The following is a 14,240-nucleotide window of genomic DNA, read 5'->3' as shown; positions in this document are numbered from 1 at the left end:
AACCACAAGATGCTAAGCTACAGACTCACTGGATATATAAATCAGATTTAAAGAATGTCTACATGGCCTTTGCCAGCCCTGCGCAAGAGGCTGGCTCTTCCTAGGAACAGCGTGGTGTTGTAATCGAGCTACTAATCCTGGCTGAGCCAGGCAGGACAGCACAGCAGAGAACAGTGAGATGGTAACACGGCTGCCCAGCGCTCAAACCAGAGCTGGCTCCACCCTTGTGGGATTTTCTTTCAGTACCTGGAGATGCTGACAGGCACCTGATAAGACAGACACGAGTTGGTACCCAACTGCAGAGTGCACAGATGTTCTGGGTGCGTTGAAGTGGTCCAGCAGCACAAGATGGCAGCCTGAAGTGCCTGATGCCCTTGCAGAAGCTACCTCCCAGTTAGGAGCATGACTTCCATTGATTTTTTGCTAGGGTTTATGGCCCTTCATGAGGTCTGAAAAACCCCAGTGACATCACACAAATTGTCAGACAGCCTGGGCACCCCTGAGCAGATACAGGATAGCCTAAAGGGAAAACTCCCTCTGCACAAAAGGGCAGAGAAATGAGGCAACCAGGGCACAGAGACTCCCTTTCCCAGCCAATGACCACCTTGCACCCCATCACCAGCCACCCCCTCCCATGTCAGCCCAGCTCTGCTCAGTCCGTGTGACAGCATTCAGACCCAGGCTCAGTTTGGTTAATTAATTTCAAGTGTTGCCTCTTGATTCCTGATAGCCAATACTGTAAGTCATCTTACATGCATTGGCTTCCCTCAGCATAATTTAATTAAAAGGAAAAGCTCAGACATGATTTCTTCTTTAGAAAACTGTCTTTCTGGCGGCTCCATTATCCCCTTCTGACTTCTTGAGAACATTTGTTCTTTTATTCTGCATATTCCAGTCCTCCCGTTGCAGAAAGTATCACCACCAGTAATTGCCCAATGCCATGGATCCCAGGGACTCGCACACAGAAGCCACAGGCAGCCAAGTTGGAAAAGCTGACTGGGGTCCCAACATGCCTCACGCAAGCTCAGGTGCCCTTTGCAAGGTCCTGACTCAAGGTGATCCAGCAGCAGAGCCAGCTGTCACATCACAGATCCCACAGGCCTATTCCAGCAAGAAAGCTCTGCCATGCCTGGTCTTGGGCTCCTTCCACACCAAGGGACAGGTGAGCAAGCCCCAGAGCTGCCATGGGGGGTACAAACCCCACCATGTCACCCGTCCAGGGTAAACACACACTGAGGGAGGGAAGGAGAGGACAATATTTCTACCCTTTTCCCACTCTTCTGGCAGTCAGTGATGACCCTGTTATAACCCTCATCTCCCATAACAGCCAATTCCCCCCTACCACCAGGCAGCCTCACCTCATGTACTCACACTGCCCTGTAGCCATGTCCTCCCCTCCTAGGTGGGACGAGCCAGAGGTGCTACTCAGCTCCCCCTCACTTCATCAGCTCCCCCCTTCACAGGGGGACAAACATCCTTGAAGCTTAGCTGAGAGCCGTTTAACACCAGCACCCACACCTGCACCGCTGATGAACGAAGCCCTATGGACCAGCTTCCCTCACTCTCCACATCACTGGGAAACAAACCATTTCCCCAAGCCCCAGTCTGTGCCAGGCCTTGCACCCATGCTGCCCATCAGACACACTCCTGCTCCACAGGACTTGCACAGAAACTCTGCCTCCAGAGTTTCTCCCTGCTCTGGTTGCCACCTTGCTCTGCTCAGCCTCCCAGAGCCAGGGCTCTGAGTAACTATGGTTACTTCTAATTGTACAAGGAATATTATTCTTACTTCAAAGCTAATGGAGAAGATCCTTCTCTACTTTGTAGTAGAGTCTACTTTGTGATTTCCTCACACTGTATCTAAATCTAACCCAAAGAGTCACCTTGACCATGGGCTGACATAAGGATGCCAGCAAAAGAAATCAGGAAATGTCATCTTCACTGTGAGGGTGGTGAGACACTGGCACAGGTTGCCCAGAGAAGCTGTGGCTGCCCCCTCCCTGGCAGTGTTCAAGGCCAGGTTGGACGGGGCTTTGAGCAGCCTGGTCTAGTGGAAGGTGTCCCTGCCCATGGCAGGGGGGTTGGAAGTGGATGATCTTTAAGGTCCCTCCCAACCCAAACCATTCTATGATCCAGTGAGTATGGAAGTTTGTTCATTTTTATTCTCCTTTCCAAAGAAAATCTGTGTGTTGCTAAATGCCTACCAGGGTTTTTGTGTAGAGCCAACTCTGTGTCTGAAGACTAACTTCTCAACCCACTATCCAGGCTGGATACAGGCAGCCTTTGACTCTTCAATTCTCCCTGTTAACATAGAACATTTTGTACAGTTTACCAAATAAACTGTTTGCAACCCGGACTCCTGAACATGCATTGAGACCAGTGTCTGAGGGCCTTCCTGCTCTCCAGAAGAGTTTGGCGTCCTGAAGGGAAAGCAACACACAGCCATGAAACCCTTGGGCAGAGGAGGACCCTGCAGCTACAGCAAACACCAGTACAAACTGGGGGGCAGAGTTTCACAAACCAGCAATGATGTCAGACCTGACAAAGAGCTCAGCCCAGCTCTCTGACCTTGGCACAGGAGAGAACGGTTATGGGGAGATAAAAAAATTAGTAAAATACTTAAGTAAGGGGCCTTAGGGGAAACACTGTGCCTTCTTCAATGGAGGGAAGATGCCACATAGATTTGGGCAGCCTCCACATCAGCAGGATGATGTTTCCCGGATGACAGAGCAGGACAGGAGAGGCGTCATTAAAATTCACCCCAGCGTCACAGAATTATAAGAGGCCCAGCATCCTGTGCATGCACCTAACCAAGCTGTCAACGAGCATGAAAACCTTTAATAATCCCTTTGTCAGCGTTAAGCTCAACCCAGGCCTGCCACCACGTGTGAACAAACAGGCAGGTCCCCTGTGAAAGGGCTCTTCTTCCAAGCTAGAGGCAATGACGAGCAACATGCCTCAGTAGGAAATTTTAAACAGCGACAGAAAATAACCTGAGCAGTAACTCAGGAACCCAGATTTTACTGACGTTCCCTCACAGAGAAATCATCGAGCCCCACACAGTGCAGAGATGAGGAAAGCCAGCCTCGTTATTCAAGCCTACTAATTAAAAAGGAAAGGAAAACAATATGGAATAAAAGAACACAATATCAACAAAGAGAGAAGGGGAAGTTGGCCAGGAGGCTGCGGCACAGCACAAAGGAGCCAACAGCAGCACAAGCCTGCTGCTAGCCAGGAGCGGTGCAGGGTTCAATGAACCCTGCAGAAAAGGCTGGGATGCCAAATAAATATTTACATTCTGTTATTTGAGGAAAAGCTGGACGAGATGCCACCATCACACAGCACTGGCGTATTTTCTACTGCATCAATAATTAGGAAAACATTTAAAGCAGCTCTTGGATATTTCACTTAACCGGGAGGACCAATGTTTCCCACACCTGAGAGCCCCACAGGGGACAGCTCTGTTCACATCAGCACATGCCACCATACTTCATTGCCAGAAACTTTTCTCAGCCAGATCTGAGGGCACAAGACATTTACCTGTGATCTCTGTAGCTGGAAACATCCGCTTCCACAGGCTGGAGGAAAACTGGCTTGCACTCCCACGGCCACAGAAGCTGCCACTGCAGACCTACAACAGGCAAAGCAGGAGGAGGGCAGAGTCCACAGCAGCTCCTGGGGAGCACTTTGCCTGTCCATGGGCCCTAGTAAACTTGTGTGTCTCAATGCAGGAGCCAATCAAGGCTCCTAATAACAGCCCACATCTGTGCGAGCTGCAAGAAGCTGCAAGCTGCCGTGACTCATCCCCGCGGGCTGCCAGCTCAACGGCCAGCAATCACTGGCAAAAAATGCAAGAATCGGGAGCTGGCAGCGGAGTCAGTGCCTGTTAATGTGCACAACACATCGGGGTGAACAATCTTGTCATTATTTCAATGAGAGGAAAACATGCTTAGCGGAGGTAACTGCTGATACCGTCTAACCCAGGCCCAAGGGAGTCACTGAATACGGAGCCAGCGCAGGATGAAATCAATGTAACCCTCATTAACAGGATCAGCAACTGATCTCAGGCGATAGCTGTGCCCGCCGCCTACCCACAGGTGTTTCTAGAGGGGTTTTGTGCTGCTCAGCAACTTCTCCAGTGGTTTGGAAGGAAATCCAAAAGGACTGCTAGTGTTTTCAGCCACCCCCCAATTAACAGCATGCTAAAAGGCTACAGGAAGAGTTTACTTTCCAAAGGTGGTCTGAGCCAGCAGCCAGCTGTGGTGGCACACTGTGTTTAGTGCACCCAGCTAGGTGATGGGGTAGGCACTGACCCAAGCCGTCAGCGAGGATGGGGCAGGCACAGCCAGCCAGAAAAATATGCCCTCGCTCTGCAAGGCTGCACCTCCCAGGAGCAGCAGGTGACAGGACAGACAGTCAGGGGCTTAGAAGGTGATTTCAGCCCTACATGCAGCATCAGTGGGGCACTGCAGGCACCCTGACTGCTGCGGGTGCTGGGAAAAGGGCAAGGAAGGCTCCTCAGGAAAAAAGCCCCAAGGGAAAAAGTCCATCTAGCAAGCAGGGCTTTCAGGGAAGGATTTGAGAACTCCAATACATTTAGTGTTTGTTTGCCCAAAAAGTGGCATGAGGAAAACCTACAGTCGTGAGGAAAAATACTGTAAAAAAGTCTGTCATTGACTTTAGCATAAGCAAAACCCCCAAATCTGCAGCAACATCTCCTGCGGCGACGGTGTCCCCTGCAGTGGCACCACCAGGCATTCCTGCCAGCAAGCACCACTCCCTCTGAGCAAACACCCTGGCCATTAATTCCTGCCCACAATTACTTTTTAAGTGCTTGATTTCCCCTGGAAAGGGAGATGCACACCCACCCAGACACAGGCAGCGAGACCAACATCTGCAGCAGGAGCAGAGATCTCTTTATGCCACATAAATATCTTTCTTTCCCTGTGAACAGGTCATTTAGTGACACTTAAAACTACTAAATCTGGGGTTTATGTGGAAATGATTTTAGAGTGCACTGGAAACCCCAGGTTCCTTTTTCAATCTAACAACGTCTTTAGAAAGCAATTCTTTAAGCCTCCATTTCCAAGACCCTTTTAATCTCTGCAAATTATTGGTAAGAGCTGAATCAAGGCACACTGCCATCAACTGTGATCACAACACCGTAACTGGGCAATGAGCGACTATCGCTGATTATTTAGAAGAAACTATTGCTTTTAGGCAAGCTACCACAGAAATAAATTAGTATTTATACGGGATTATTGAAAAACGCCCCCCAAAAAAATCAGGCTCTATCTATATGTCAATTGTGTCTTGCCAAGGTCAATATCTTTACCGTAATAGGCACAGTCTCAAATAGCAAGAACAACTTACGTGTGGAAATGAGCACCGTAGGGCCAAAATATGTCATTATTATCAGAAAGACAAACTGATCTCTGAAATAACATCTGCACTTTCACAGCTTTAAATAAAGGTGACCTTCTGCAGAAGGTGTGTAATCAAGAAGCTAGGAAAATAATTCAAAAAAATTAAAACCTAATAGTTTGACTTGTCGGTAGGTTCTTTCCTATCACCATCAGCCTTATTGCATTTGTTATGTCTTTTTTGAAAATCTGCTTTTGAAACTACTTTGCTTGAAATCTGCAGCTTGATCTTCCCAGGCTATAGGAGGACATGGTCCATTTTTGCATTGCACTTCCAGGTAATGACTGATTAGGTTAGAAAAATATACATTCTGTAAATGAGGGTGATTTTAAGGGATTTTTTTGTGAAACATTAGCCATATCAATAGGATTTTCTTTACCACCAGTCCAGCTCATTCTAATGAAATGAAACATCTTCTCCGTGTCAGAAAATCCAGTCACTGAAGTTGAACTGGAACAAAGGAATGCATTGGGTTTCTGTTAAAGTAAAACAGCAAAGGGAAAAATCACCTCGATACTCCATTTTCACGAGGACCGAATATTGATATATATATATACAAATAAATATATATACAAAAGGCTCTGTTTTGGGAAAGTTAGAATGCCCAGTTTAAGAAATCATGAAAGCCTTCATTACAATGCTATGCTTTTTATATAAAAAAAAAAAAAAAAAAAAAAAAGTCATGCTACTGATGTGGGAAAAATTCTGGGTGTTTTCTGTGCAAAATAAACATGAGGAATTTTGTTGGCTGCATTTCTTCCAGCTCCCCCCAGGCTGTGCTTCCCCTTTGGCTTTGTAAGGAGATGCAGGGAGCAGCAGCCTCTGTCCCCAGGGAATCGGGGCACAGGGTGTCCCCTGGGTCTCTGGAGGAGCCTGTGGGCAGGAGACCCAGGTCAGTCCCCGCTGTGCCCCCCAGGGACCCGCTGCAGACCTTGAGAGCCCCATCACTGGTGAATCAGCCTGCATCACTCCTCATCCCGGCTCCTCTAACGGGAGTTTGGATGCGGCTGTTGTGTTCGGGGTCATTTTCCCACCAGCTCAGCCTCCCTGGGCTGCCCTTCTGCTGGGCAGACCTGTTGTATTTCCCTCCTTGTACATAATGTCCCCCAGTTAAACATTTCGATGCGTGAGCAGAAGCCACAGGGGCTGGAACTGTGCCCATCGCTTGAGTCCTTATGGACCACCTCATTTGTGCCAGATACTGAAAACCTGGGTCATGCCTGCCAGGCTCACATGCACAGGGCCAGCCATGCTCATCCCTTCACCTTATTTCTGCCTGGTTTGTTACCAAAGCAGCACTGAGGCCTCAGCAACATCCCAAATCTCCTCCCTGCCGCAGCGGCTTGCAGGGAATCATCCTGGGGCACCAGGAGCAGCCTCTCCCCTCCCCGGAGAGCAGCAGGAACACCACTCACCACCTCTCCCGGACAATCTCCATCCACCTCCTGGGGGTCTTCCCTGCACAGAGCCAAGGCTGCTGCAGGGTCCTTGGTTTGCCAGGCTGCAGGTTGATCCCAGGGCTGTTTCCTTGCAGGGCTGGCTGGGGTCCCCCTTCCTCCTCCCACCTTGCCAGGAGGAGTCCCCTGATCCCCATCCACTGGGGCGATGTCACCTGCCCCAACAACAAAAGGGCACCTCGTAAGTCCAGGGAGGATGGAGTTTTCAGCAGCTCCTTCCTGGAGTGTGACTCCCAAAAAGGAGGAGACATGCTCCAAAAATATGAAAATAAAAGTATAACTGTCAGACTTTTGAGGAAGACTCTGGTGAAGTAAAAGCTGAGCTCAGATGATGCTCAGCGCTGCAGAGTGCAGTGAAGCTGTACTGCCGGCGACTGGAAATGGTGGGCACAGGCAGCGGGGGCTCTGCTGCAGGGCCCCATCCCTTAGGGTGAGGGGGCAGAACTGTGTCCTCCGCCGGGGACATCTCCAGAGGCAGGCGGGTCACCTCCAACGGCGGGGGCAGGGCACTGAGAGATGGCAGCAGGCCCTCTGCGCTGCTCCCAACGCGGGCAGCAATGGGACAGCGAGTGTTTAAAATGGGGGGTTTTTTGGAAGCAGGGAGGGGGAAAACAGGCGTAGGAAAAAATAACGCAGCTGCCGGGAATTCTGCCTGAACTGTGGGAAAACTGCAACTAAATAAAATGTTACAGGTAAAATCGGTGGGGAGGGGGAATTTCGGAGAGATGAACAGCAAGAGCAGTAGCGCACGCAGAGGTCTGAACGCGTTTAACTACCGCCCTGCACTGGGGATCTTCCGAGTTTAACGGGGGGGAGCCCAAACTTCAGGAAGCAGAACTGCCCTCTCTCTGATTTTTTGCCTTTTGTTTTTCTTTCACTGTCACGCCGGTGCTGGAGATGCTTTACCCAGGTGCTCTCACCAAAGGGATGGGGGAAAGGATGGAGTTTGGAGAGGGGGTGGGAGGGGAATGGAAGGGAAGGGTCCGGTCCCGAAGTGCCCAAAATGGGGCTCAGCGGGGCGTGGGGAGGGCTCGCAAACATATAGCGCTGTATAGCAGGGCGCGTGTATCCGCGCAGCGATGCGCGGAACTCCGGCCGCGGCTCGCAGGTCCGCCCCGCAAGGCCGCCCCGTCGCGTCCCCCCGGGGCAGAGAGAGAGCGCAGAGACCGCCTGCAGCACCCCACGGCCGCCCCCGGAGCGGGCAAACGCCCCGCCCGGCCCCACCGAGCCCCGCTGTGCCGCGGCCAGGGGGCGGAAAGTTTGGCTGCGCCCCGTCCCCTCAGCCTGCGAAGGGCCGTCAAAGAGCCCCCTCAGCTCCCCGCTGCTCGCGGGGAGCGGCCGGGGACGGGCAGGGGCAGCCCCGGCCGCTGCCCCCTCGACAGGCGCCGGGTCCCCCACAGGAGCCTCCGCAGACGCAGCCCAGGGCGGGGGGGGGCGCGTCCCGCGTCCGTCCCGGCCCCAGCCGGGGGCACGGGCAGCCCCGAGGGAGCATTTCGTTGTCGCAAAACCAACGAACAAACGAACAACGATCCCCCCCGCCCAAAAAAAAAAACCCAAGCAACAAACCGCAAACGGAGATTCAGCTTTAAAAGGGCACCCGGCGCTGCGCGGGTCCCCGCCCGGGCCCGCACCCCGGTGGGGGCGGCGCGGGGGACCGGCGGCCCCGGGGCTCCGTCCCGCCGCCCCGAGGGGCCGGGGCCGCCCGCTGCCTTGTCCCGGCCTGGAGCCGCCCGCCCCCAGGGAACCGGGCCGGGAAAGGGGCTTCCGCGGCTCCTGCCGTCGGGGCCGGGTCCGCGCCGCAGCCGTCGCGCTGTCCCGGGGCCGGTTTCTTTGGCGGGACACACACACAGCGGTGCGGTCCGCGCGCCCTGCCGCGCAGCGCACCGCGACGGGGAGCGGGCAGGTACTTACGGGCGAGGGCCGCGGGGCTCAGCTCGGCTCGGCTCAGCCCGGGCTGGGCCGGGCCGGGGCCGCTCGGAGCCGCTCCGGCGCTGCCCCGGGGCGGCCGGGCTTAAGAGCCGTCCGGCGGGCGCAGGACAATGGCCGGGAGGAGGGGGCCGGGGAGGGCGGCGGGAGGCGGGGAGGGGGACGGGGCCGCCCGCCGCCGCTCTCCCCCGCCGGGCGCTCTCGCTCCGCCCCCCCGCGTCTGGCGTAAACCCGGCGCCGGGCTAAAAGAAACGGCGAGCTACCGGCGCCCGGGGCTGGTGGCCGCCGCGCCGCGCCTCGCCCGCGGGACGGCTTGCCGGTGCCGGCGGCAGCGCCCGGCCCATCCCCTCCCGTCCCCTCCCGCCGCGCCATGTCGCTGAGCCCCAAGCACACGACGCCCTTCTCGGTCACCGACATCCTCAGCCCGATGGAGGAGAGCTACAAGAAGTTCAGCGGCATGGACGGGGCGGGCGGGCTGGGCGCGCCCCTCGGGCCCTACCGCCAGCCGCCGGTGCCCGCCGCTGCCGCCGTCCCGCAGCACGTCGTGGCGGGGCCCACCGGGGCGGCCGCCTACCACATGCCCCACGGTGTGTCCCAGTTCCCGCACGGCGCCGTCGGGGGCTACTGCAGCGGCGGGCTGGGCAACATGGGAGAACTGCCCGCCTACCCCGAGGGGATGCGGAGCGGCGCGGCGGCGGGCGGCGGCTGGTACGGGGCCGGCGGCGACCCCCGCTACTCCAGCAGTAAGTGCGGGCGAGGGGCGGCGGGCGGCGGGCGGGCGGGCGGGGGGAGCCGCTGCCCCCGACGGGGCGGCCGCCGGCACTGAGGCGCCTGTCCCGCTCAGTCTCCAGGTTCATGGGCCCGTCGGCGGGGATGAACGTGGCCGGGATGGGCAGCCTGAGCGGCATCGCCGAGGGCGCCAAGGCCATCGTGCCGCTCCACGCGGCCCCGCGGAGGAAGAGGAGGGTGCTCTTCTCCCAGGCGCAGGTCTACGAGCTGGAGCGGCGCTTCAAGCAGCAGAAGTACCTGTCGGCGCCGGAGCGGGAGCACCTGGCCAGCCTGATCCACCTCACCCCCACCCAGGTGAAGATCTGGTTCCAAAACCACCGCTACAAGATGAAGCGCCAGGCCAAGGACAAGGCGGCCGCCCAGCAGCTGCACCCCGACGGCGGCGGCGGCGGCGGCCTCTGCCAGCAGCACTCACCCCGCCGCGTCGCCGTGCCCGTGCTGGTGAAGGACGGCAAGCCCTGCCCGCCGCCGGGCAGCGGCACCCCGGCCCCCGGGCAGCCCGCCCCCCCGCCCCCCGCCGCCTCCGCCGGGGCGCTGCCCGCCGCCCCCGCCGCCCACCCGCACCCCGGCTCGCTGGGGCAGGCGGCCGACCTGGAGGAGCTCTCGCCCAGCCCGCCGGCGCTGCACGGCCAGGTGCCCCCCCTGGCCCCCATGGACTCGGCCGGCGTCGACTACAACGGCGGCATGGTCAGCCCCAACCTGCTCTACGGCAGGACGTGGTAATCCGTGTGTCTGTCCGTCCGTCCCCCTCCCGCCCCGCCCCCCCGGACCGGACCCTCCCGGCCCCGACGGCCTCCCCGGCCCGGCGAGGCGCCCGCGGGGAGCCCCGACGGCCGCCCGTGGGCCCCCGCCTCGTCCGCTTCCCCCCCACCCCGCGGCCCTTCGGCATCGCTTCGGGTTTTTGACTCTCCGGGATTCGGGAAACTTGGACCGGGGGGCAGAGCCGCGGCGGGGCGGGCGGCCGACTGCGCGCCCACGTGTGCGCGGGGCTGCGCGCGTGTGTCTGCGCCGCTACTTGCGTGTGTGTGTGCGTGTTCGTGTGTGCGTGCGTGTGTGTGCGCGTGTTCGTGTGTCTGTGTGTGTGTGTTCGTGTGTGTGTGTGCGCGTGTTCGTGGCTCCGTGTCCCGTTCGCCTTCGTGCCGGTGTGCGCGGCCGCCGGGGAGCGGGGGGCGGGGGGGGCTCGCCCGGGAGAGCTGCCCCGATGGAGCGCCCAGCCGGGGGGAGGACCGGGGGGGCCGCGGGGCTCCGCTCCCGGCCCGGCCCGGCCCCTCTCTCCTGCAGCCGGGCATCGGCAGCCAAACCCGACCGCACCCGGGAGCCCGCGCCGGTGCGCGTATTACCTTACAGCCCCATTGAACGCGAACAATAAATCTTCTGAAGTGCAACTTATCTCAGCAGAATTAATTTTATAAGGGTGCCCCTGAAGTGCAATTTCATTATTATTTGATTGAAGGTAAATTGAATTGTAACTCAAGGTCGAGGAGGCGGCGAGCGGGGCGAGCGGCGGGCAGCCGCTGCCTTTTGGAGGACGGGGAGCGGCTGGAGCAAGAAAATAAAACAAATCCGAGCCTGGCAGCGGCGGAGGGTGTTTTGACAGAAGAGCTCTCGAACGCCGGTGCTCAGATTTAAGGGGGAAAAACGTTTTTATCGTTATTATTAAATATTGCTTAGTAAATTAATGTACGGACCTATGTACCGCCGCGAAGACGGCGCCGCAAACCCCGGCACTTCGCTGAACTTCCGACGAGCTGAAGAGATCACGGGGAGCCCCAACAATTGCCGGGGCTGGACGCCGCGTCCCCGCCGGGAGCGGGGTACCGGGCCCCGCCGCGGCCGCCGGCAGCGGGAGGAGGAATGACGGCGAGCGGCGGGACGGACCGGGGCGACGGGGCTTGTCCCCTCGCCTCTTCCCCGAGGAAACTCGGCACACCGCGAAAAGCTTCTCGGAAGTTTCCGGCAATTTTGCTTTCTTTTATTTTCTTTTTCTTTTTTTTTTTTTTTTTTTTTTTTTTTTTTTTTACAATAAAAGGAAACGTTGTTCTCAAGAGTTGGCTGCTTCGTTCTCGGTGTACGTACGGATGCGGTTTGACCGCCCCTGGACAACCCCGAAACCCCCGTTTTTCCGCCTCCTTCCCAGCCGACAAGGGGATTTCGTTCCGCGCCCCCCGCCTCTGCCATCCTCGGGGTGGGTCCCCTGAACTCCGGCCCCTCGGGGGGCTCCCGAGCCCCAGGGACCGCCGGGGGTCCGCGCCGCTCCCGGCTATGCCGTGAAGGAACGATTCTGGGCCAGAAAATGAAGATTTCGGCCTCTGCCAGCCCAGGGACCGGCTCCCGGCCACCTTCCCAAGGGCCACCCCGGGGGCCGGGAGGGGAAGGGGGGGATGTGAGTGGGGAACGGCCGTCGTCGCACGGGGACCCCCCTCCCTTCGGGGGACGGAGGAACCCCCGCGGATCTTCCCCCTTTCACGGCAGGGGTCCCACAGGGGACGGCTTGTAGGATGCGGCTCGGAGCGTCCGGGATAGCCCCTGGGAAAGGGGATGGGTGGGGTGAGCGAGCCCCCCGCCCCCCTCCAACCCTGCTGAAGCAAAGGGGATGGCGTCAGGCTCAGCTCCAGCTTGGAAAACATTGAGACACAGAGCAGCTTCAGGACTACCACAGGGATCCTGTCCCCAAGGGCCACCCCCAAGTACCCCAGCAGCTCCGGGGTGCACTGGGATGCAGTGGGGCAGCAGAAGGCACCAGCCGCTGAAGCGAACAGCTGGAGGAGGAGTGATGCTCCACAGCCAGGCCCCGCACCCCATCCCCGCATGACGGGGCAGAGGAGCCGAAGCCCCCAGCCCAGCGCATCGCTCCAAGTGCTGCACCGAGGGTCCAGGTGGGCACCGTGTACCCCGGGGCTGAGGTCAAGCTCCACTTAGGAACACCAACCAGCCTTGAGACTCGTGGCTGTCAGCCAAGGGGGTGAAGAGCTGGGCAAGGGGGAACGGGCGAGGACAAACCCTTCCCAAAGCAGCCCCCCAGAATGTATCCAGCCCCGTTTTCATACCCCCCCACCCCCAAACACAGGCAGCAAGGGACAAAAGGCCATTGGCAACCCCGGTTCATTCAGCCGGGTGAGGATGAGCCACACCGCTCCCTCCTCCAGCCTCACACTCAACCACTGCATTTGCATGAAAATTCATGTTCACTGCTGGTTTTGTTCTGCGGGAAAAGCAAAATTACTTTTTTGAGACCCAAATATTTTCCTGGCAGAGGGAGAAGGCCATTGGCCAGGGCTGATGGCGTTTCCCAGCTCCGGCCAGGATGGCAACTCTTTGCATTACAATGAAAGATTCTGCTCCACCCTCAATCACTTGAAAATAATGAACCCAGTTTCATGATTTCTTCCTCCCAAGGTTACACTGGTCTGGTCTTTTTCCTCGTTGCTGGTGATTAACATCTGGGCCCTTGAAGGAAGGGGCTGAAAAACTCCTCACACAGTGCAGCCTTGTACAGGGGCAACAGGAAAGCTTTGAAGTTTACTGATGTAGGTGATAGATGTGTTTAATGGAAAAGTCCAACAGCAAGATGTCATATTAAGCATTAACGCTGCTCATTCAAATGGGTGCTCTCACCCTTTTTGGGATTAAACAAAGATTTTAAACACTAGTGGAGAGGCTGGGGGAAATTATTTTCCAAGAAATTAATGTAAATGGGTGCAGAGAGGTATAGATAACAGATACAAACAGGTTCTGGAAGGGGTTGGAAATAAACCACTCGATACTGCTCAGAATTTCGAAAGCCACTTTATAAAGCAAATAAAAATATTTACTGATTTGGTACACTCACATGGAAAATCCCTAGAAAGAGTGCTAAAAATGAATGGAAACTCTGTACTCTGCAGCTATTTTAAATTATATATCAAAACAGACAAATACACCTTCCGTGCTTGTTTATGTTACAATAACAAAGTCAAAACCAGGCACAAGTTGTAAAAGTTGAAATGTTTTACTTCGAAGTCCAAAAAAAAAAAAATCCTCCCTCTGTGAGAAATTCAAGGAAGCATCTGACAAGGAATACTGACAGACGTGTCTTTAAACACCGTGCTCCGCAGGCTGCCTGCCGTGTCTTCCCCAAGAGTTAATAAAATCCGATTTCTATGCATTCTTTAAAACTCCGTGTCTGTTTTCAGGCTCTTATGTGTCAAGTAAAGGATGTTTGGAGTTCAGATTGACAGGCACAGCTAAGCACAGCTTGTATACGTAATAAAGACAACTACCTCATCAAATGTCTTACAGGCAAATTAGCAAGTCTAGTTTACTCGTATTTTGCAATATACTATTTCCAAGCGACATAGCCCCCCCACCCCCAAAAATCAGTTTGGTAAGAAATGTGCACATTTAAAACAAATATCATAGTTTAAAAACTACAGGGTTGTTTCTTAAGGATTCCACCCCCCCCCCCCCCCTCCAATAAAAGAACAAAATCAAAAAACCCAGACATTTTCTATACTTTAAAAAAAAAAAAAGTCAAGCTAATTCCAGCTGTATCTTCCTGAGGGAGGTGGTAGCGGGTAGGGCCTCCCAGGGCCATATGCCTGCAAACAAACAAAAGCAAGCATTTATTTTTTGGATTAACATCACAGTAAACAAGTTAGGCGAGCT

At 56.0% G+C, this 14,240-nt stretch overlaps 2 protein-coding genes across 3 annotated transcripts in view; one reads left to right on the top strand and one right to left on the bottom strand.

Moving 5' to 3' along the window:
- Window positions 1-9,177: 9,177 nt before the first annotated feature.
- NKX2-4 (NK2 homeobox 4) lies at window positions 9,178-10,319 on the top strand. The gene is made up of 2 exons (XM_074820590.1): window positions 9,178-9,550; window positions 9,652-10,319. The coding sequence occupies exons 1-2, from the start codon at window positions 9,178-9,180 to the stop codon at window positions 10,317-10,319; spliced, it is 1,041 nt and encodes a 346-aa protein (XP_074676691.1).
- A 3,044-nt stretch (window positions 10,320-13,363) lies between these two features.
- The window catches only part of XRN2 (5'-3' exoribonuclease 2), a 51,373-nt gene continuing 50,496 nt past the window's right edge, over window positions 13,364-14,240 (bottom strand). For both annotated transcript variants that reach the window (XM_074817551.1, XM_074817552.1), the window contains exon 30: window positions 13,364-14,173. In XM_074817551.1, coding sequence (XP_074673652.1) covers window positions 14,111-14,173 — 63 coding nt within the window. In that variant the 3' untranslated portion in view covers window positions 13,364-14,110. The remainder of the gene's footprint in view (window positions 14,174-14,240) is intronic.

Source organism: Strix aluco, chromosome 3 (genome assembly GCF_031877795.1).
Source record: "Strix aluco isolate bStrAlu1 chromosome 3, bStrAlu1.hap1, whole genome shotgun sequence".
In the NCBI taxonomy this organism is placed as follows: Eukaryota; Metazoa; Chordata; class Aves; order Strigiformes; family Strigidae; genus Strix; species Strix aluco.
The sequence above is the reverse complement of the archived record's forward strand: the minus strand, read 5'-3'. Positions and strand labels throughout refer to the sequence as shown.

Coding starts and splice junctions, on each gene's coding strand:
- NKX2-4 (XM_074820590.1), top strand. CDS start 9,178: ATGTCGCTGAGCCCCAAGCACACGACGCCCTTCTCGGTCACCGACATC. Junction 9,551..9,651: donor CGACCCCCGCTACTCCAGCA/GTAAGTGCGGGC, acceptor TGTCCCGCTCAG/TCTCCAGGTTCATGGGCCCG.